Consider the following 19,037-nt stretch of genomic DNA (forward strand, 5'->3'; position numbering starts at 1 on the left):
GCTCTACGAATAGTTTTGACATCCCCTATCCTGTTCGTTAAACTGATTATTCCTGTATTTCTGGAATCATTTTAACTTAAATTCCACATGACTATTAAGGTATAAAATCGTCGTATTTTCTGTTAAAAAATCTCCCCTCATCATAAGCATGGTGACCTCCTGAACTGACATCTTCCAGGTTCCTTACTTCTACATACTACAGCTTTCACAATTAACTCCTTGTTCAGCAAGTTCTATAATCTAAGCTTCTCTTATTTTGTTTCTTTTATATAGTCTTTTATATAGTTTTACTTTTTGTTTAGTGCCGAATTTAAAATTGAACTTTTCATTATTTTGAGAATCAATTATTTGGTGGTAGGGATGTAAGGAGCTGCCTTGAATACATAAATTATGCATTTACAGCTTCCAGTCTATGTGATGGTCAGTTTCTGGAAGCCAGGTGGCTTCAGGCAGTTGTCCCATTCCCCTCCTCATCATTAACTTTTTTCACCGATTCTTGATAGTCTCTCTCTCCTCTGAAACAAGGGCTGGTTATTTCTGCTGGGTACAATAGATGCTGGGACACCTTAACCTGCGTGCAGATTGGTCACACCCATCTCACCCATATTTAATGTCTTGCTCTTCTCCAGCTCCTTTGCCCATTTTGTGGTGCCCACTCTTTCATCTCCTATATCCTCCTTTTCTGCACAGCTTGTACTAACCAAGCTTGCCTTATTGCTTCGCTCATCTTTCCTCACTGACATTCTCTCAGAATTATGATCTTCTGTATCTCTACCCTTATGTTATCCCAAAGTCCTTCATCTAATCTCAACCCCTGCACAATTAACCCTGAAACTCCTTTCCTGTAGTTCCATATGGCCTATTGTAGTATGGCACATTACACCCCATCCCTAACTTAACTTTTCATTATTAAGGGCTCACCATAGTGAAGAGTGAAGCAGCGAGAAGATTCACACTCTGACCACTCCCCAAAGTGCCACTGAGGGCATTCTGTAAAGCCACACCGCTGAATGGTGACTGGTGCCTCCAGGCCAGCATCCACACAGAGAGCACCATCCACTGGTGATGTCACATTCTTCACTCTGGCAAGGCACTGGATGGACCTCACCTAAAATGTACCACTCTCTAAATAGTTGCAATTAATTATCCTCAATATAAGCTTAGAAATTGGACTTTCTCAGAAACCATGAAGATAGATTTGTAATGTATTATGCACTATTTTGTAAAGGCCAATACAAATAATATGTAAGAAATGGAACCAGACCAAGCTGAATTCTAAATTTCATCCAAGAAAATGTTTGTTGCTCACTGACCTGGTAGCCACTGCTGCTGCTGGTGAAGCCACAAGTCTGAGAACACTCAGACCAATTAGTCATCTGCCACTCAAACTCCAGTGAGTCTCTTGTTCCTGAGAGTAATAAAAATCTGCTTTAGTTGTGCAATCCCTCTCATCTCAGTAGCAGTACTTTTATATGCAGCATAGATATGGAACAAAGCGTTTCTAATGAAGAGAACTCGGCATATCCTGCTTCACCTTTGCCCAGAATGTCTCCTTTGCCATGTGGGTCCCGTGTTGTGTTGTCATCCTGCACAAACCCGTGAGACGACATCCTGTTGTTGAACTCGTCCATGGGTGAGTCCATGTGTCTGGCACCCCGGGAACTGATGGTGCCCTGAAGGGAGGCCGGGAGGAAGCTCTGTGTCCACATTAGTGAAATCAAACATGAAGCAAGGAGGGAATTCCTAAACATATTACTAGTCTTCCTGGTTATAACATATCTTACTTCTATAGTTGATTGTGTTTTGGAATGTCAAAATTAGGTTCTATAGTTGATGGTGTTTTGGAATGTCAAAATTAGGTTCTATAGTTGATGGTGTTTTGGAATGTCAAAGCCCTCAGTAGCACTATTCTTAATACTGACGCTTCTTCCCTGCTAAGGGTGTGGTACTGACTAGAGATACCCAGCTGTGCCTTTCATGCACATTCACAAATCATTTATGAACATCCATGGAAAGAAATCTGCATGATACTCTATTACTATAAAGAAAATTAAACACTTCATGCTGTTTATATAATAAAGCTACAAGAACAATTTATGAATATTCTTGGCTAGCATTCCTTTGTTAATCTCATATACATACAATTCGGAGCATACAATATTATGGATATGCAGCACGATACTTGAGGTAAAGCTACAGGTGGCATATCCTGTGACACTTTGCTGAAAGATTTAGTCTGAAGTTAAAAATTAACCTAAACCATATACCATACAATTAAGGCTCTTGAAAGTACATTGAAAATATTGATTCAAAATAAAATTCAAGCTAAAAAAAATAACTAAAGGTAGTGGCAGATTCAGTATTAAGTACATTATTTCTTTTATCTAAGGATAAGGATAAAAACGGTTCATCAAATTTTCACACTAGTATTTTGAAAAAGAAAATACTAGTTTTTCAAATATCATGACATTATGTACAATCTTTTTACATTCACCTTATGAAATGATGCCTCTGTTGTAACTATATATCTGAAACTAAAAAAGTTTAAACCTCATCAAAACCATAGATGAGCAAACTGCAATCCATGAGCCTAATGGTTATAAACTAATCCTGCAAATAACACTTCAGGAACAACTAAGTGGGTGCATATCAGGACTTTTTTGTTTAACTCCAGAGCAAACAGTTACACATGCAAGCAGACAGCAGCAGCCAAGCTCCCAGTATGGAGGAATGCCCTTAAGCACCAAATTGCTAATAGTGGACTTTCTGGAATTATACACATGCAAAGTATTCATTAGAATAAAGCCTAATAAAAGACTCATATAATATATACACACTAGTATTATGAGGGACAGCACCATGGGAGTTATTGTTGGAAACCTTTACAAGGGCTTGCAAAGACATTCAAAATGCCTTATTCTGGACTTCAAACTTTATGTAAACCTCAACAAAGATTGAAGGTAAATTGAAGTTGGTATGCAAGTTTTCCTGTTTTGATGGGTTTATCCTTGAAGCTGCTTGATTAATGTGCTGTAGATGAAGTCCCTAGTTGTTGCAGTTCATACATCTTGCCCATTCCAGTGCATGAGTTGCAATGCATTCAGTAAGTACTAAATGTATATGGTTGGCTTGTTATTTCTCATATTATGCAATGGTTAAATGTTACAACTATTTCATCCTTGATATTAACCAAAAAGTGCTAGTTTTCTTCTTATTGAGGATGGAGTTCAATTTCAAGAAGCTAGGATGTGCAGGCCCCTCAAATCCTCCCAGGCCTCACCTCCAAGTTGGAAAGAAGCTTCTGGAAGGGAGGAACAGTGCGGGAACCTCCGGAGCTGGTGTTGGGGGGTGCTGGGGTCAGGGAAAGGGAGACTTCATGGCGCCTTTGAGGGGTGCCAGTGGGGATGCGGTGGAGATGGTGGTTGTTGTGGTGGTGGTGGTGGTTGTGGTGGTTGTGGTGCTGATGACCGTGGTGGTCCGGGGTGGTGGAGGTGGTGGTGGTAGTGGAAGTGGTAGAGGTGGAGTGCACAGTGGGAGTACTATCGGAGGTAGGATTGGGTCTTCGGTCTGTGTCGTGACCAGGGCTCTGGGTGTCACCATGGCTGAAGTGGGACTGAGATCCCAGCCTGGGACGTGACCAGGAGGAGGAGGGAGGGTGGTGCTGGAGGGGAGGGAGTGGGAGAGGAATACCATGCAGTGAGAGAATGGCACACAGTAAGAGAGGGAAGCAAGTCAAGTGGAGGTCACACAGGAACCACAACTTTAAAGAAAAACTGTACAAAAATATCACTAGATAAAGTAGATAAAAAACACTCACCCAGAAGGTAAAGCATAACATTACAAATAAAATACCTACTACAAAAAGGATGTGGCTTTATGGGTTATGTCTAATACTGAGAAGTAAGCTCTGTGGTAATAAGACTGAGGAACCCAGGGAAGAAATGAAAACTGGAAGGTGTATGGAGAAGTAAAGCTTTGTGTGTCATTGATAAAAATGACAGCTGCCTAGAGATAAGGAAATACCACTGTTCAGGTATTCAAAAGCTGAAATAATCCTGTAGAGGCAAAAAGGCAGAGTATTTTCCATATAAAGGTGTGTAGGCAAAGCAAGCTTGAGACAAACCATTCAAGAGAAGTGTATTCCAGCACAATACCTAACCTGCTGAGCCACAAAACTTGCTGGCAACAATTCATAAAACAAACAATCTTGAAACTGATCTGATAGTAAAAATATCAAGATAATGACTTTAACTATTGAAAGTCAAGCACAATAAAACCACCAACAATCCTGTAACCTCAACATCACAGATATGCCTTCTATAAAAAAAAAAAAAAAAAAAAAAAAAAAAAAAGGACAACTCAACTTTTTTATTACCCACAGTTAACTATATTTTGTCTGGCTGGAACACAAAGGGTCAACTGAAGAACACCTGCACTCCTACAGAAACGAGTATCACACAACATGCGGCAACACAACGTACACTTACCTCGGATGACTCTGGCCTTGTGTAGTCAGGGTAAATATCCGAGTCCTTTTCAAGATAATTAGAATTTCCCTGTTGAAAATGTTGTTACTTTAAATATGTACTTTAAAGTCTTGCTGCATAGTACTTGTGATGAAAATCTATAAAATTACCAAACTAGCGTACTGGAAAGATTAGCAGACCAACACACATTATCTTTCACCAAAAATCTCCTAAATGTTCTTGTGCTGTTTCCATGTCTTGACATTGGGAAAGATATGCCATTAGAAAAGCAACTATTAGAACTAAATCTCACCTCGAAGATGTGTGTCCCCTCATCCCATTTTCTTCTCCTAGAGTGCTCCGTTCCCGGCAGCATGTTGTGCCGAACCGTGCCATACACTATTTGGTTCTCCTCGCTGGTGATCCGTGAAGTATTACTGAGGGAGGAAGACACTGCAGTCAGTCGGTATGTCTTACTGTTGCTATTAGATATGTATAGTACCAGTCTGGCACAATAATTTCTGCAGGACTTCCTCAACATCACATTAAAATAAATTACATTTTGTTATTGATGTAACTTTACATCAAAAATAGTATATGGGAACAGACAGCAAAAACCTTATGTATAGAGCCTGTAACTGATTATAAACAGCCCTACATTATTATTTTTCATTTTCACATCTGCTGAGAGCAAGGAAACAATTCAGAGACAAAAAGAAAAAGAACATGACTAATTTATTACATGCTGCTTTCATAAACAATACAAAAAAAAGGGAACAGACAGCAAAAACTGAGCCTTCATTACACTAACCTGTGGAGATTGACAGTCCCATACACAGGAGGCCTTTCCTCTCTGGTGCCCTTGGCGGTGGAGCTGTGGTGTGGCCGGCCAGTGAGAGGCCAGCCGTGGTTGACGGTGCCATACACGTAGTCCTGCTTGGTGGTGGAGCGCCACAAGGGGGTATCATATGTGTTAGTTGCCTCACTGCTGCTCACCTCTACAGTATGCATGTTTTTGCTGGAGGCCTATGAGGGTAGCAAGGAAGGGAGGATGGAAAACAAAGGGGAAAGGGAGTAGGAAAGGGAGTGGGAAGTACAAGGAAAACAAGTTGGTTAGTAATTGTTAGTTTTGAATGCTGTTTGAAAGATAAATCATGAATAAGGCATAATGAAAATCAAGGAATAAAGAACGCAAGAAAGAGACATTGGATTACGTACTAGAGCACAAAATAGTTAATAATACAGCATTAACAGTGCAAGTATGCAATTATAAGAATCCAGAGAGACTGTTGAAAGTATTGAAGTATAAATAGTTTAGCAATATTATGTTAGTAATGTACATGCTATTATTAGACTTGTGTTTATGTGAAGTATTAAGTATGAAAGGAAAAACTCAAGCCTAATCTAATCTATCTAATCTTTAACCCTTTGACAGCCATTTAGTACACCCCTCTTACCACTAACCACTCGGGAAAATCTTTACTTGATTTACAGCCACCTTCAATCTTTATATTAGAAACTGTAACAATCTATATTTTATAATCTGCTGCTTTCTAATTGATGCTTAAAAAATAATGCATTACTTATCGCATAATTAATTGTTTGGTATTATAGTGAAAGGATTAAAACTGTCTGAATGAGCAGCCATGATGGAAGAGCCTATACTTGTCCCTGTCCACATTCCATCCCTATACACTTCTAATTCCCTCCATTTCTTATCTTTCTCAGGTACTTCAACACACCATATTCCCTTTATATGGAGACTTATTAGTACTACACAGCATTCAGCTATCAAACCAACACATAATCACCTTGAATGGTCCCTCTCTGAATGGCTCCAGTTGGCTGTGTGGGGGCATGGCATCCTGGTGGGCTGTCTCAGACTCTATGCTACCCTGTCCCTGGGAGCCTCTGTGTCCTTTACCCTTGGTGCCCTTGTTCCGGCGCCGACCCTTGCGTCTCCTGCCTCGGGATCCCTTGTTAGACTTGGTCTTCCTCACCGGCCACTCTGCTGCTGGAAGGATAAGAAGTCACAATGAAAGGAATATTTATGTATCACCAATGAACAAAATTTTTATGTGACCCTGCACCTTATTATTCTGATCCTACTTATGTGTACATTGTTTGAATTTCATTAATACTGTATTTCTTAATCATAGTTAATACTTAAAAACACTTCAAAACAACATTACATTCACAATCACTGAGCTATGTTGAAGTCCCTATGAATTGGATCCATAGGAAGACAAAAATAGTTATAATTATTATGCATATCAACAATCTTGTACTGTACTTCTACTATATGACAAGCAGATGTGCACTCACCAGAGCTGTGTGCAGAGCCCCTGACAAACTGCCTGCCAGGGCTAACCTCGTTGGGAGACCTGCCGTGGGAGGGAAACTGGCCTCCTGAAGACTCGTTGGCTTGAGATGTTGGCTTGACTACAAGAGTTATGTTGGCCTCCAAGTCCCCGGCTGGAAAGGCAAAAGTTGTGAGGTGTGAGGGAAAGATGACTAGGTGATCTTCCTAAATAATAATAATGACAGGGACTGGTTATTTATTCTTAATGAGTACTTAGCATTTATTTGTACATTTCTTTTACTGCTATTATAGCTACCTAACAGATGAACCAGTAATGTTCATCACCAACCCATGTGGATGCTAAGTAACACTGTGACACTATCAGCTGTATATATCTACACTAATCTTGGCTTGGAACAAACAGCTAAGTATGAATGCAATGTCCGTCCAGCTTTCTCACTCCCATGAATAAAATTATGTTGAAATTACGATATTGTATCTAAATAATTTGCAGACGTGGTTGTTATTTGTACAAAGAAGTAACTGAAAACTAAGCTTAAAAGTATTTCTTATCTCTTCTGGAATGCCAAGTCTGGCATCAAAGTGGAGGTATATTTGGTACATACTACTATATGGGGCATACTGGTCATGGTATGACAGCAAAGACAGCAAAGTATGCAGTGACTACACAAGTAAGACAGGTACCGTGAAACAGGACATAGTGACAGAATACATGAAAGGGTTGAGAGGAGAGCTTCAGGGCAAGCAGAGGGAAATGGAAAGGATGGGAATAAAAAACTGTAAAAGTCCGCCATTCCCTGGAGAACTTGGGAATAGCACCCAATAAAGATGGATAGATAAATGTAGGTATTTGGTGGTGGTTGTATATGGAATAATAACAATATATTTCGAAGACCACTTGCACACAAATCTAAGTTCACTTGTATGCCATGAAAAGTGACCAGAATGAGAAACATGCCGGTCTGTAAATAACTACTGGAGGAGGGGAGCTTGATAATGTTGGGTACCATTCAATGGTGTTTTAATCATGGGTGACACACTAGAGCATCTGGGCTGCACTGAGGACTCACCAGTGCCACACGGCTCACCGGCATTCTTGTACATGGTGAGCACCAAGAGGCAGCCAGCTAGAGACTTGTTGGTGGGGTGGAGCTCCTCTATGGGAAGGAGCTCTAAGCCCCGTGTACAGTACAAATTGTGTATTCACACACACGCACACACACATACATCATTGCTGAACACAGTTTATCAATGGGATATCTTGCTTAAATGTGAATATTTGAAATCATAATTGCTAAACTTGATATTTGCAGAATGTAGGCCATGACCATCAGCGAAACGCAATTTTCTAAAACTGAGTCTATTGTCTGACAGGAAAGGCCACTGTTAGAACACTACAAACATGAATTAAAGCTGTTCGGGTTCATGAAGCTTACAGACCTACACTATATAAAAGGAAGCATAACTGAGCAGCCTGAGTAATCACCTCTGCACAGCACGGGACTCACCTTGGCACACATACACTCCGGCGTCGGGGAAGCGCACTTCTCTGATCTTGAGGACCCCTCGCGGCGTAGTTCTGATGGGACCCCTCTTGCCCACCCGCCGCCCGTGACGCCACCACGAGATGAGGGACCGGTTGAAGTTCCGGACCGGGCACTTCACCTTCAGCTTGACGCCCCTGAACACCGCCGCCTTGCCACCAACCTGTCACAAATAAGCAGAACCCCCTAGTGCCAGGAACACAATACTGAGTACTTTTTTACTGTTTCAGTAATCCATTACTAATTAACAGCACAGAAAAGTAGCTTTGTAATTTGCATTGGGAAGGGAAAGTAACGATGTGCCCACTGTACCTTTAAGGACCACTTAATTCACATGCACCATTCCTTACCTTCAGAGTGAGCTTGTTGGACAGATTGCTCTGAACAAAATCCTGATAATCCTGTGACTTGATAACTGCCTTTTTCGCGTTTCCTCGCCCCATGCGACAGGCTCTCTGATTGCACTTCCTGACGATGCGCGGCTTCACGCTGGGACACTCCTCTGCGGGCCGCTCCTCAGACTGCCCCTGCGCCCTGATCTGCTGACACTGAAGCGTTCGGGTCTTCACGCCGCCACCACATGAAGCAGAGCACTGGAGAGTATGAAATGGTACTTTAGCTTTCACTTTACTTTCTTTCCTGCCGTTCAAAGCACTGCAAGAAAATATTTGCATTTTCTCTATTCGGAAACTTGAGTCTTGTTGACCGGGGATAAGTTACAGTGAAATGAAAGCACTACCTGTTTCTAGTGGTCTTTACTACTGCTACTATTACTATTACAAACTGAGACACTTACGTTGGACCAGCTTCCGGCCACCCACTCTGGCAGGCAGTCCACATAGTTGCAGTGCTGGATGGCGCGGTGGGGCGGCTGTGGGCACAAGCTGTCTGGCACCTCGACAGTGTTAGTTCCTCCTCGAGTCACTTCATGAATGCACTTCACGTCCCTTCTCTGTGGAACATTGGCACAGAAAAGTGTTATGATGTATTTTACTGATTTACTCCTATATTGTAGAATCTACGTATCATTAGTCTTATTTGGTTAAATGCGATTGAAGAGATAATAGCGCCAAAGTAGATTCTTAAAATGAAAAAAAAAAAACGGATCTATAATCTAGTTATGGGTAGACATTTACAAGTCTCTTGCGACTCCAGTGTCGTGGTGAGAACTCAAAAAGCCTGAAATCAGTCAGAACACTGGGCGTCCGTCCATGGTGAATGGTATAAATTGACGTGGTTCACTCTCTCCCAAGAGAAACAAATGCCACACAATAAGTAACTCCCAGCATGACAGACTCTCATTGGACGTCCTGTAGTCGCACGTCCGTAATTGGTTTTGCTCTCATTGGACGTCTGTGACACGTGATTTATAGACACCACAACTCCCACAGGACCCACAATGCCCTACTAATATAAACTGCGGCAAGAAGAAAAGGAGGAAAACTGAGGAAAACTGCTCGCAGGACTCTGTTTCTGACGCAGTGTTGATTTTCCAAAGCATCACTACAAGCCAATACAAGCCTTCCGCCTGATTTAGAAAAAAAAATCCATAAATGTGAAGTAAAGTGAATATATTACCTCAACATATAGTCGTGTCAGGTGCTACTGACAAGGACCAATAGTAAACATTAATCTAGTTATGCTTTCTTATACATAACGACCACAATACTGCATTTGAGAGAAATATAGATGTGATACCTGTGACGGTACCATTACATCTGACAGGGACATGACACTGGTACTGCCAGCCCGCAGTGATTTTGTTAGTGTTCCCTTCACGACCCTCGACTCATTAGCAGTGAGTTGAAGCTTCGGGACTAGCCACGCCCAGGCATACCAACCCTCCCAAGGAATTCCTGTAAGTCAATAATTTTGAGATGCTCAAAGAAAGATACTAGAAAGTTGACAGGTAAAGCAGCGTTGAGGGACCTACCTGTATGCCTCCACCGCAGGGCTTGTTGCACGGCCCGAATTCAGAGATGTTCCAGCGTGGAGGGCAAGGCTGGTCGTTGCATGTGCGTGTTATGACATCTGGCCGTACCTGGGAGTCACAGAGCTGAGGCTGCACGATCTTTTTGTCTGAAGTTCTGATACACTTAACCACTGACTCTTGTACTCCGCCTGCAGCCCGGCGTGATGGAGATGAGCAGGGCGCGATGGGTAAGGCGAGGCGAGGCGAGGCGAGGCGGGACGGGGCGAAGGACGGGACGGATCCAACACGCAGCAAATAAAGACAATGTCGGGAAGAAGTATTGTTAAAAAATGTATTTATGAATGAGGGAAAAAGGTTGTGTGTAATAACAGATAAAGGAAAATTTCTGTGCACTACGTAGACTATAAAAAATGTTGTCATACATATTAAGTGAAGGAAATGAAGTGAAGAAATGGATAGTGTTTCAATTAACGATAAACACGGGTCAGTTGTTCTGCTGACGAAGGAAATTTCAGACCAAAACTTGCCTAGACATGAAGCGCTGCAGAGACCGAAGCCAAGGGTAGTCCATTTGTAGGTGTGTGGTCCGGCGTCGTCCTCATCCGTCACGTGGTAATAGCCTGGGTATTCCTCGTTCCTCCTCCTCACGTCGATCTCTATTGAATTCATATCCTTGTGCTGAGGAGTCGCCGAGTAGCTCTTGCTGCCGTGGGGGACTTCCAAGGAGTCAAACAGATCGATGGATGTGTACTCGCCAGGGTAGAGCAGAACAGGATCTCCACGAGGCTTGGTATCACCGGGGGCTTCATAGGAGTGCAGCCCCGGGTGTGGGTCGTTGTAGGCTTGCGCTTGTGGCACTTCTGTATCTAGATTTGATGACTTCGACTTAGGTGTTTTCAGAGCTCCATCCATATCCTCCTCGTCTTCATTGACCAAGCGTGGGAGGAAGGGCGTCTCATGGATCCTCCTGTCCCTGCTTGAACTTTCGTCCATGTCCTCGTCTTCGTCCTCCAGCTTGATGACAGGACGGTGATGTGCCGCGTCGCTCACCTCGCCGTCAGGAGATTCATGTCTGCAGATTGTTTCACAGGTTAGATTTATAGTCTTGTTGCCCCATTGCTCTTCCAGTGACTCACGTCTCATTATGTTCACTATCCTAAAAAAGAGTAGCGAGGAATCAGCGAGTGCCAAGAGACAGGTGGGAACTGGGATCCTGCCAAGAATGAGTTTATTAAATCCAAGCTCCTTGGAAACTTGCCAGGTGGTGTGAGGTCAACTCGTGTGTGTGTGGCAAAGTCTGGAATCGGGAGGGCAGTGAGTGTGCGCCCATAAACATCAGTGCAATAAAGGGTTTAAGACAGAAAGTGGGTCTGGTAGCCATTAAGATTCACGGAAGTTAATGGCGAGTAGTATGTAACGGTGCTTACAGTGTGGCTGGCGGCAGGAGGGGACACACTCACCAGTCTCTACACGTCCAATTGTTGTACCTGTGAAGGAAGTGAGGGCGCCTGGTGGAGCAAAAGGAAAGCAAAGAGAGAAACTGGAGAGGGAATGAAGACGAAGACATAACTATTCATCTCTCTTGGCCTTGGCTTCCATTTCCGCGCAGTGTAATTCAGAAAATCCAGTTTAAAATTTCTAAAGTATATAAGAAAAGAAATATACATACATTTGTTTTTGTAAGAGGGAGTCTGTACCATTCATTTTCTTCTTTCCTTCCTTTTCTTTTCTCTTATTATCATACACTACTCTGTTTCCTCGCTACATTTATTTCTAAATAGGTATGTCTGTATAATATCTTCCTCGTCTTCTCTACATGGTTATTGTAATCTTAGAAGCAATGTGCAAGTATAGCGTCACCTGGTCATGGCGTCTGGGCAGGGCGGCATGACGCATCGCTGGGTGTCTGGCGGCCGCACTCCGGGACACTGTTTCTTCGGGAGTTCAGCGACGGTACGGGAGAATTCCAGGAAGATTTTGCACGTGACGGAGCGTGTTCTGACGCCCTCCCCGCACGTGACGCTGCAAGAGCTCCAGTTTCCATTTATGAACCTGTGTGGGTGAAGAGGAGTTGGTTATGACGATGAGATGAGTTCAAAGTAAAAGACATTCAAGAAAATTGATACATACTAAAGAGAAATGAAGACAAACGTCGTGAGAAAGTCTACCCTCTCTCTCTCTCTCTCTCTCTCTCTCTCTCTCTCTCTCTCTCTCATATGGGGCAAGAGGACACGCAAAGGTTAAGAGCAAGGACGAAACAGACATAGGGACCAGGGTCACGAGAAACAGTGTGATTGCCAAACACTTGAAAGTAGTAAATTCAGAAAACACCAAAATTTACTGACGGAGGGAGACCTAATGAGAGAAATAGGTATGCTTTCCTATCACATATTCATTAAGTGCTTAACTGAACACTATCATGATTTTGGGTGGGAGGTAATGGGTATGAACACTTGTATGGGAGGAGGCACCGGGAGACGAGGGAGACGGAATTGAGGAGGAGAAATGACGAAAAGTTGAGACTAACACGATCATGTTTTCATCTGAGGAGCGCATCGTCACTCGCCTGATTGAATTGATCTTTTATGTCGCTCTTATACTCTTCATGTTTACCCGCGTGAAGGTGTGTGTGTGTGTGTGTGTGTGTGTGTGTGTGTGTGTGTGTGTGTGTGTGTGTGTGTGTGTGTGTGTGTGTGTTTTCTGTGCTGCACGCCAACTGGTCACCTCAAGAACACACAAAAAGAGAGAAACGCGTCCATCGGGGTTGACAAGCGGCCTCCGGAAGAGTTTGTCCGCCTGAGGAATGACGACACTTATCTTCCAGTCGATATCCAAGAGAGACGGACTCCCCCTCCTCGTTCCTTTAGCCTTCTGACAAAAGGACGCGATGAACGCCTTCCTACATGATTAAGAACGACGACGACTTAGGAGAGACATTAAGATCGTCTGGACACTCATACAGACACACAGATTTATAGACCATAGATTCATATATCAGAGATCACTCAAGTACACTCATATGTAAACCTGGTGGTGAAAATGCACAACTATCTGTGTATTTTTAAACCCCGTGCACTCTCGTTAAGGACTGTTTTCAAAGGCCACAGAGGTGATTAGTCAGGTTCCCACAGGTGTGTCAGTTTTTGCATTTTTCTTTTTTTTCTTTTTCTTTTTTTGCTTGAACATTCACCCTCTTCTATGCTGTCAAAATAATTTAGGAATTTTCGGCTTGTTTTCTTTGTATGCATTTCTTATACCATGGTAGATTTTCCAGTAGTGCAGTAGAACTTATAAGCATTACTGGCCATTACTATATTCTCACACATGTACATATAATAAAACTCAGGCTCCACTCATTACGTTTCCTCGACACGTCCTGAGCATGTCCTTTTCCATAGAGCTCATGCATCAACCAAAGGATAAATAGAAGTAGCCTCGGTATTTCTAAGTTTGCTACCACCATAAAAAATAGCAAACGAAAGATTGAGAAACTACTGAGGTAAGAGTCAATCCCATGAGCTGCCGTCACAAAGGTCATATAGTCAGGTAACACATTCATATCCGCATCCGTATCAATATCCCTGTTTGATGCTCTATAGAACAAGCACTCGTGGGGTGAAGTGAATCAAAATGCGAGTATCATTCCAGCCACGCCCGAGACAGATAGGGACCACCACCACCACAATCTCCACCACCACCACGAAACCGCAGCGCTATCATGATTAATGGGGTTGCATTTTCCACTGCTTACATTCCCTCAATTCTGCTGCGGATTCAAACCTGATGGGGATTCTATGTCTCATCTGTTTTATACGCCACCATGCAGCTGATTACGAAGACAGATTGAGCCTGATCGCCCCGGCCCGCACCTCACTTTGCCTTGCCTTGCCTCGCCTCCCCTCGTCTCGCCTCGCCTCGCCTCGCCTGGCCCTCCTTCCTTCCAGACACAAGATGGTGCAAAGTTCACTGAGGAAGAGTCTGAGGAAAGCCGTCGCCAGGATAAATATTGATCACTTGTCTCAATTTCCTTAACGCATAACAGGGACAAATTTTCTTTCTTTCTCTCTCTCTCTCTCTCTCTCTCTCTCTCTGAAGTCAATTTTTTCTTCCTTCCTTTCTCCTACTTTTCTCCTCACTTTCTTCTTTTTTCATTTCTTATCATATCTTTTCCTTCTTTCGGCCTTTCTGATCTTCCTTTTCCTCTCTATTTTCGTTCATTTTCAATCACCATTTTCCCATTTTTCTTTTTTTACATCATCCTTACTTTTCTCATTTCTTCCTGATCGTCATTTCCTCTTACATCCTTTCCCTCCCACCCTTCCTTCCCTCCTTCTCCCCAGCAAGGCGTCTTAGTTAGGTCTAGCAGTGGTCCAGTGAATTTTCGCTTCGGAAGAATAACTTTGACGATTGCGAAAGTAGGGCCGAGATGAGTCCTGGTGCCGAGAAGGTGGAGGTGTGGCGGCAATCTTGGCAGGAATCCCGGGCTGGTCGTCTTCTCCACCACCACCTCCTCCTCCTCCTCCTCCTCCTCCTCCTCCTCCTCCTCCTATTACTCCTGGCGCCGTGTCTTAACTATTCATCTTCCTCTTCCTTCTGGTTCTCTTTCTCTTTCCTTTCTTTTATCCTCGTCTCATCTTTGTCGCATTTCTTTTGATGTTTCTCTTTTCTTCTCATCTTCCATGTCCTCCTGCTGTTTCTATTCTCTCTCTCTCTCTCTCTCTCTCTCTCTCTCTCTCTCTCTCTCTCTCTCTCTCTCTCTCTCTCTGCTCTCATCTTCGCTCTCATCTTCGTCCTCCTACTGCTGGTGAAGCCCCTGGTGGTCCCCCGTTATTGCCATTCCTAGTGGCTAAGATCTTGCCGCCTAGTTGTTCCGAACCGCTAAGGTCCATGTAATCACTTCTCGCCTCCGCTACTCACTATGACACGAATAAAATACAGGCTGGTGAGGAAAAGGACTCTGCAGGAAGCCGTGTTAAGAAGACGGAAGAATATGTGGGTGTTTTTTAAAGTTTCTTGTGTGTTATGGTGTTTTTTTTTTCTGAAGATGTATGGACGCAAGGAAAAGAAAGAAAAGGAAGAATGACACAGTGATATTAGAAGAGAGGAGAGCATAAGAGAGATGGTGGTAATATATAATGGAAATGGAGAAAAAAGTGGCACTACAAGACAAGAAGGGAAAAAGAAGGAAGCAAGAAAGAGAAAGTAAGAGACACGAAGAAATAAAATAAGAAAGAGGAAGGGAGGATACGGTGATAATATTAAAGAAAACAGGAGAAGGTGCAAAATGAAAACCGTCACAATATTTGAAAAGAAAAAGGAAGAAGGATAAAAGAAAAAAGTAAGAGACACATGAGAAAGAAAACGGAAGAGAAAATACAGTGACGCTATTAAAGAAAACGGGAACAGGTGCACCTCGCCTCGACAGTAGCCTAAACTTGTGGGCTTTCGTCTGGCGCCAAGAAAACCAGGATTCCATAATGATTTTACAACCAGCTCCTCCTCTCTTCTTCCTTCCTTCCTTCCTTCCTTCCTTCCTCCTACCCCTACCCAGTCCCGCCCTACTAACTTAATATCTCTTCCCTCTCCTCCTCTCCCTCCCCCGCACCTTCTCTTCCTCCTCCTCCTAGTGACGTCATACTAGATGGGTTTGAGAGGGAGATGAATGGCATAACATTGGTCTACATTTTTATAGTCCTCCTTCTACTTCCCCCTCCTCAGTATTCATGGCCAGTCTAAGTTTACAGTACGTGGCTAAACTTATATGAAAAAAAGACGGCTATTTCTTCTTTTTTTCCTTGTATTTTCCTTTTTTCATGGAAGCCAACAAGTTATACCCGGGCCTCCGACAAAATACCGTTCATAAATAATAAAAGTAACCAACGATAGATAACAGAATAATAACGCTTCCCCCCCAAAAAAAAGAGAAAGCTTCTGCCTACTGCCACTAAAATTATATCTCGATTCTCTTTCTCTTTTTTTTCTCATCTTTTCTTTTTTTCAAGAGAATAGGCGTTCGTCTTTTATTTTCCTTGATTTTTTCTTGGGGGGAGGAATCAAAGGAGAGATGATTTATTCCTCGGGGGAAGGACGCTTTAGGAAGAGGAGGAGGAGGAGGAGGAGGAGGAGGAGGAGGAGGAGGAGGAGGAGGAGGAGGAGGAGATGTAGTTGGGGGAGGAATACACAGAGGCAGAGAAAGCAATATAGAGACAAACGACTCAAGCTGAGAGATGTCGGGGCAAAGCAAGACGGTCTTAGAGAGAGAGAGAGAGAGAGAGAGAGAGAGAGAGAGAGAGAGAGAGAGAGAGAAAGCCGGCAACAAGGAAGGGAAAAAGAAAAAAAAACTCCAATCGTTGTCTCAAAACCAATGACAATTATGGGGAAAAAGTTGGCCTTGTCCTCCTCCTCCTCCTCCTCCTCCTCCTCCTCCTCCTCTTGCGGGAATGTCTGCATGGACGGGACACTGCCGGGCGGGGGAGGTGATGAGGGGCGCCCTGCCTGACCCACTTCTGTGTCTCGAGATCTCTAAATGAGGCGTAAAGTCCCTCCCTCCCTCGCTTTCCTGCTTACTTGCTTTTTAACGTCCGGCGTGTGCTGTTACTTCTTTATGTTCCAAGTTACTGTGGCTCACTAAGTAATTGGGGTGTTACTACTGCTACGACTACTACTACTACTACTACTACTACTACTACCACCACCACCACCACTGCTACTGCTGTTGATAATTCACTCCCATATTGACTCCGTTCCTTCACTTATTAGACAGAGTAAGACAAATGTTTCACATACTTTATATTTTTTTATCTTTTTATTTTCATGCATGCACGAGGAGAACTGGTCAAGGACAACAAAAATATAAAGCAAAAAAGGCTCACTCAATCGCCAGTCCCCTAACAGAGCCGATACAATTAGCCAAAGGACAAGGACAAATGTCTTAAAATCTCCCTCTTGAATGAAGTCAAGTCATAGGAAGTTCCCAATACAGACACCTCAACTCTACGCATTCAGCACCTTCCCTCTATCCTTCACTCAAGTACCTAGCAGCTTCTTAACTCCTTTCTCCTTGCCTATCTCCAGCCACCGAGACTCCCTGTAGCTTAAGTCACTTCTTCCCTTTCTCCATTCAGCCAGTGAAGCAAAGAACTCGTATTATTGGCATCTACTCCCTTTCCTCCCCACATGACGTTGGAATCCGGCCTCCCACTTTTGGCTCCGACCTCATCCCGCCCGGAGTATAAAAGCTGCGGAAGGGAGATGAAGACTTGGAATAGGAGGAGGTGGAGAAGAAGACGTAAAGGGATTTCCAGAGGCACAAGTGATGATAAGGGTTTTAAGGGAATAAGGATGCGTAAGGAAAATATGACAGATGGAATGAAAAAGAAGATAAAAAAGGAGGGACAAGAAGGAATGCATAAAAGAAAACGAGGAGAGAGGAGATAAGGAAAGTCGGAGAGGATGAGGAAGAGGAGGAGGAAATGCAATAGACGAAGGAGGAAGAGATGACGAAAATAGGAGGAGGAAGACATTCGAGAGGAAAATGAGGAGGGAGAGAAGCTCAGAAGACTAGGAAATGACGAAAGAGAAAGAGGAGGATTGTGTGGGAGGGAAGGACGAAAAGAGGAAGAGGAAGAGGGAGAGGGAGAGGAAGAGGAAGGGCAGACGAAGGTACTGAAGGAGTCAAGTGCACACCAAGACGGCCAGACGATGAGGGCGTCCAAGGTATAAAGTTGAGATGAGGCGAGTTAAGGGAATGAGATGAATGCCGGGACGTAGCAGCAGCAGCAGCAGCAGCAGGAGGAGGAGGAGGAGGAGGAGGAGGAGAATCAGCAGCAGTGGGGGTCGAAGAGGAGGAGGCACTAGAAGGGAAAGAGCAGGAATGGTAGGAAGGAATGACCAAGAGGAGGGAGGATAGAGGGTGGGGCAGGAGGGAGGAAGGGGGGAAGGGAGGGGGGTCTTGGCGCCAGGAGGCCGTCAGAAATGGTGCATCCCAGCCGCTGCGTCGCTATGGGAACCAGGCCTCCTCCTCCTCCTCCTCCTCCTCCTCCTCCTCCTCCTCCTCCTCCTCCATTCGTCGCCATCGCCCCTTCTCCTCCACCTCCTCCAGCCTCCCTCACACTTCCTCAACACTTCCTCTTCTGCGAAAACACACCCACGTAAAGCAATAACTCTTTTCTTCCCCTCTTTTTTCCCCTCAAAGCCTCTTCTCCCACCCTACACTTCGATTCTCCTCCTTTTCCACCACTTATTCCTTCTCTTTCTTCCCTTCAATCTAAAAAAAAGGTGTTTCCATGATCTTTACTTATTCCTTACTCTTTCCCCGTGTTCCCTCCTCCCTCACCTTCCCTCCATGACTTCCTCCCAAAGTTTCCCTCAAGGATTATAATGAAAAGGAAGCAAAATGAGACCCGACGATTTTTCATACTAGCCTTCTTTACGAGTATTTGCGAATTCTTCCCCTCCATTGCCCGGCGCTGGTCATGAGACGTGAAGGAAGATGACGATGGAGGGCATAAACATACTACATTACTTTCTCTCTCTCTCTCTCTCTCTCTCTCTCTCTCTCTCTCCTGGCACTGAGCGATATCACTCGTATGCAAAACCGCCTGACAACAGAAACTTCAACTTCGGGGCCACTGTGACTCCAGGGCTGACACACTTTTCAAGGTCACAGGAAGGATGGCCAGGCGTCTGTCGCGTCCATCTCTTTCCCTTCCCGCACTCCTCCTCCGACCTAATTTCCCGGAACAACACAGACGCTGGTGGAACAGTAATCC

The 19,037-nt window shown here is 43.8% G+C and overlaps 1 protein-coding gene and 1 long non-coding RNA gene across 17 annotated transcripts in view; one reads left to right on the forward strand and one right to left on the reverse strand.

Annotated features, from left to right (window-relative positions):
• Positions 1–19,037, reverse strand: part of LOC123510084 (protein madd-4-like) — a 251,648-nt gene that overhangs the window by 5,030 nt on the left and 227,581 nt on the right. For 6 of the 16 annotated variants that reach the window (XR_006676379.1, XM_045264876.1, XM_045264875.1 and 3 more), the window contains 15 exons: positions 12,127–12,318; positions 10,794–11,338; positions 10,267–10,454; positions 9,130–9,285; positions 8,684–8,926; positions 8,298–8,496; positions 6,792–6,941; positions 6,278–6,480; positions 5,278–5,492; positions 4,780–4,903; positions 4,488–4,556; positions 3,281–3,661; positions 1,535–1,697; positions 1,314–1,408; positions 922–1,108 (listed from right to left, as the gene is read on the reverse strand). Coding sequence is in view for 15 of the 16 variants with exons in the window: in XM_045264876.1 (XP_045120811.1) it covers positions 922–1,108; positions 1,314–1,408; positions 1,535–1,697; positions 3,281–3,661; positions 4,488–4,556; positions 4,780–4,903; positions 5,278–5,492; positions 6,278–6,480; positions 6,792–6,941; positions 8,298–8,496; positions 8,684–8,926; positions 9,130–9,285; positions 10,267–10,454; positions 10,794–11,338; positions 12,127–12,318 (3,110 nt within the window). In the remaining variant the exon portion in view is untranslated. Of the gene's footprint in view, positions 1–921; positions 1,109–1,313; positions 1,409–1,533; positions 2,535–3,280; positions 3,662–4,487; positions 4,557–4,779; positions 4,904–5,277; positions 5,493–6,277; positions 6,481–6,791; positions 6,942–8,297; positions 8,497–8,683; positions 8,927–9,129; positions 9,286–10,266; positions 10,455–10,793; positions 11,339–12,126; positions 12,319–19,037 lie in introns of those variants that run through there. The other 10 variants (XM_045264877.1, XM_045264880.1, XM_045264881.1 and 7 more) reach the window with 10 other exon arrangements.
• Positions 3,660–6,548, forward strand: LOC123510094. Its single transcript, XR_006676382.1, has 3 exons — positions 3,660–4,517; positions 4,821–4,932; positions 6,195–6,548. It is a non-coding gene; the product is annotated as an uncharacterized LOC123510094 (long non-coding RNA).

Source organism: Portunus trituberculatus, chromosome 28, assembly GCF_017591435.1.
Source record: "Portunus trituberculatus isolate SZX2019 chromosome 28, ASM1759143v1, whole genome shotgun sequence".
In the NCBI taxonomy this organism is placed as follows: domain Eukaryota; kingdom Metazoa; phylum Arthropoda; class Malacostraca; order Decapoda; family Portunidae; genus Portunus; species Portunus trituberculatus.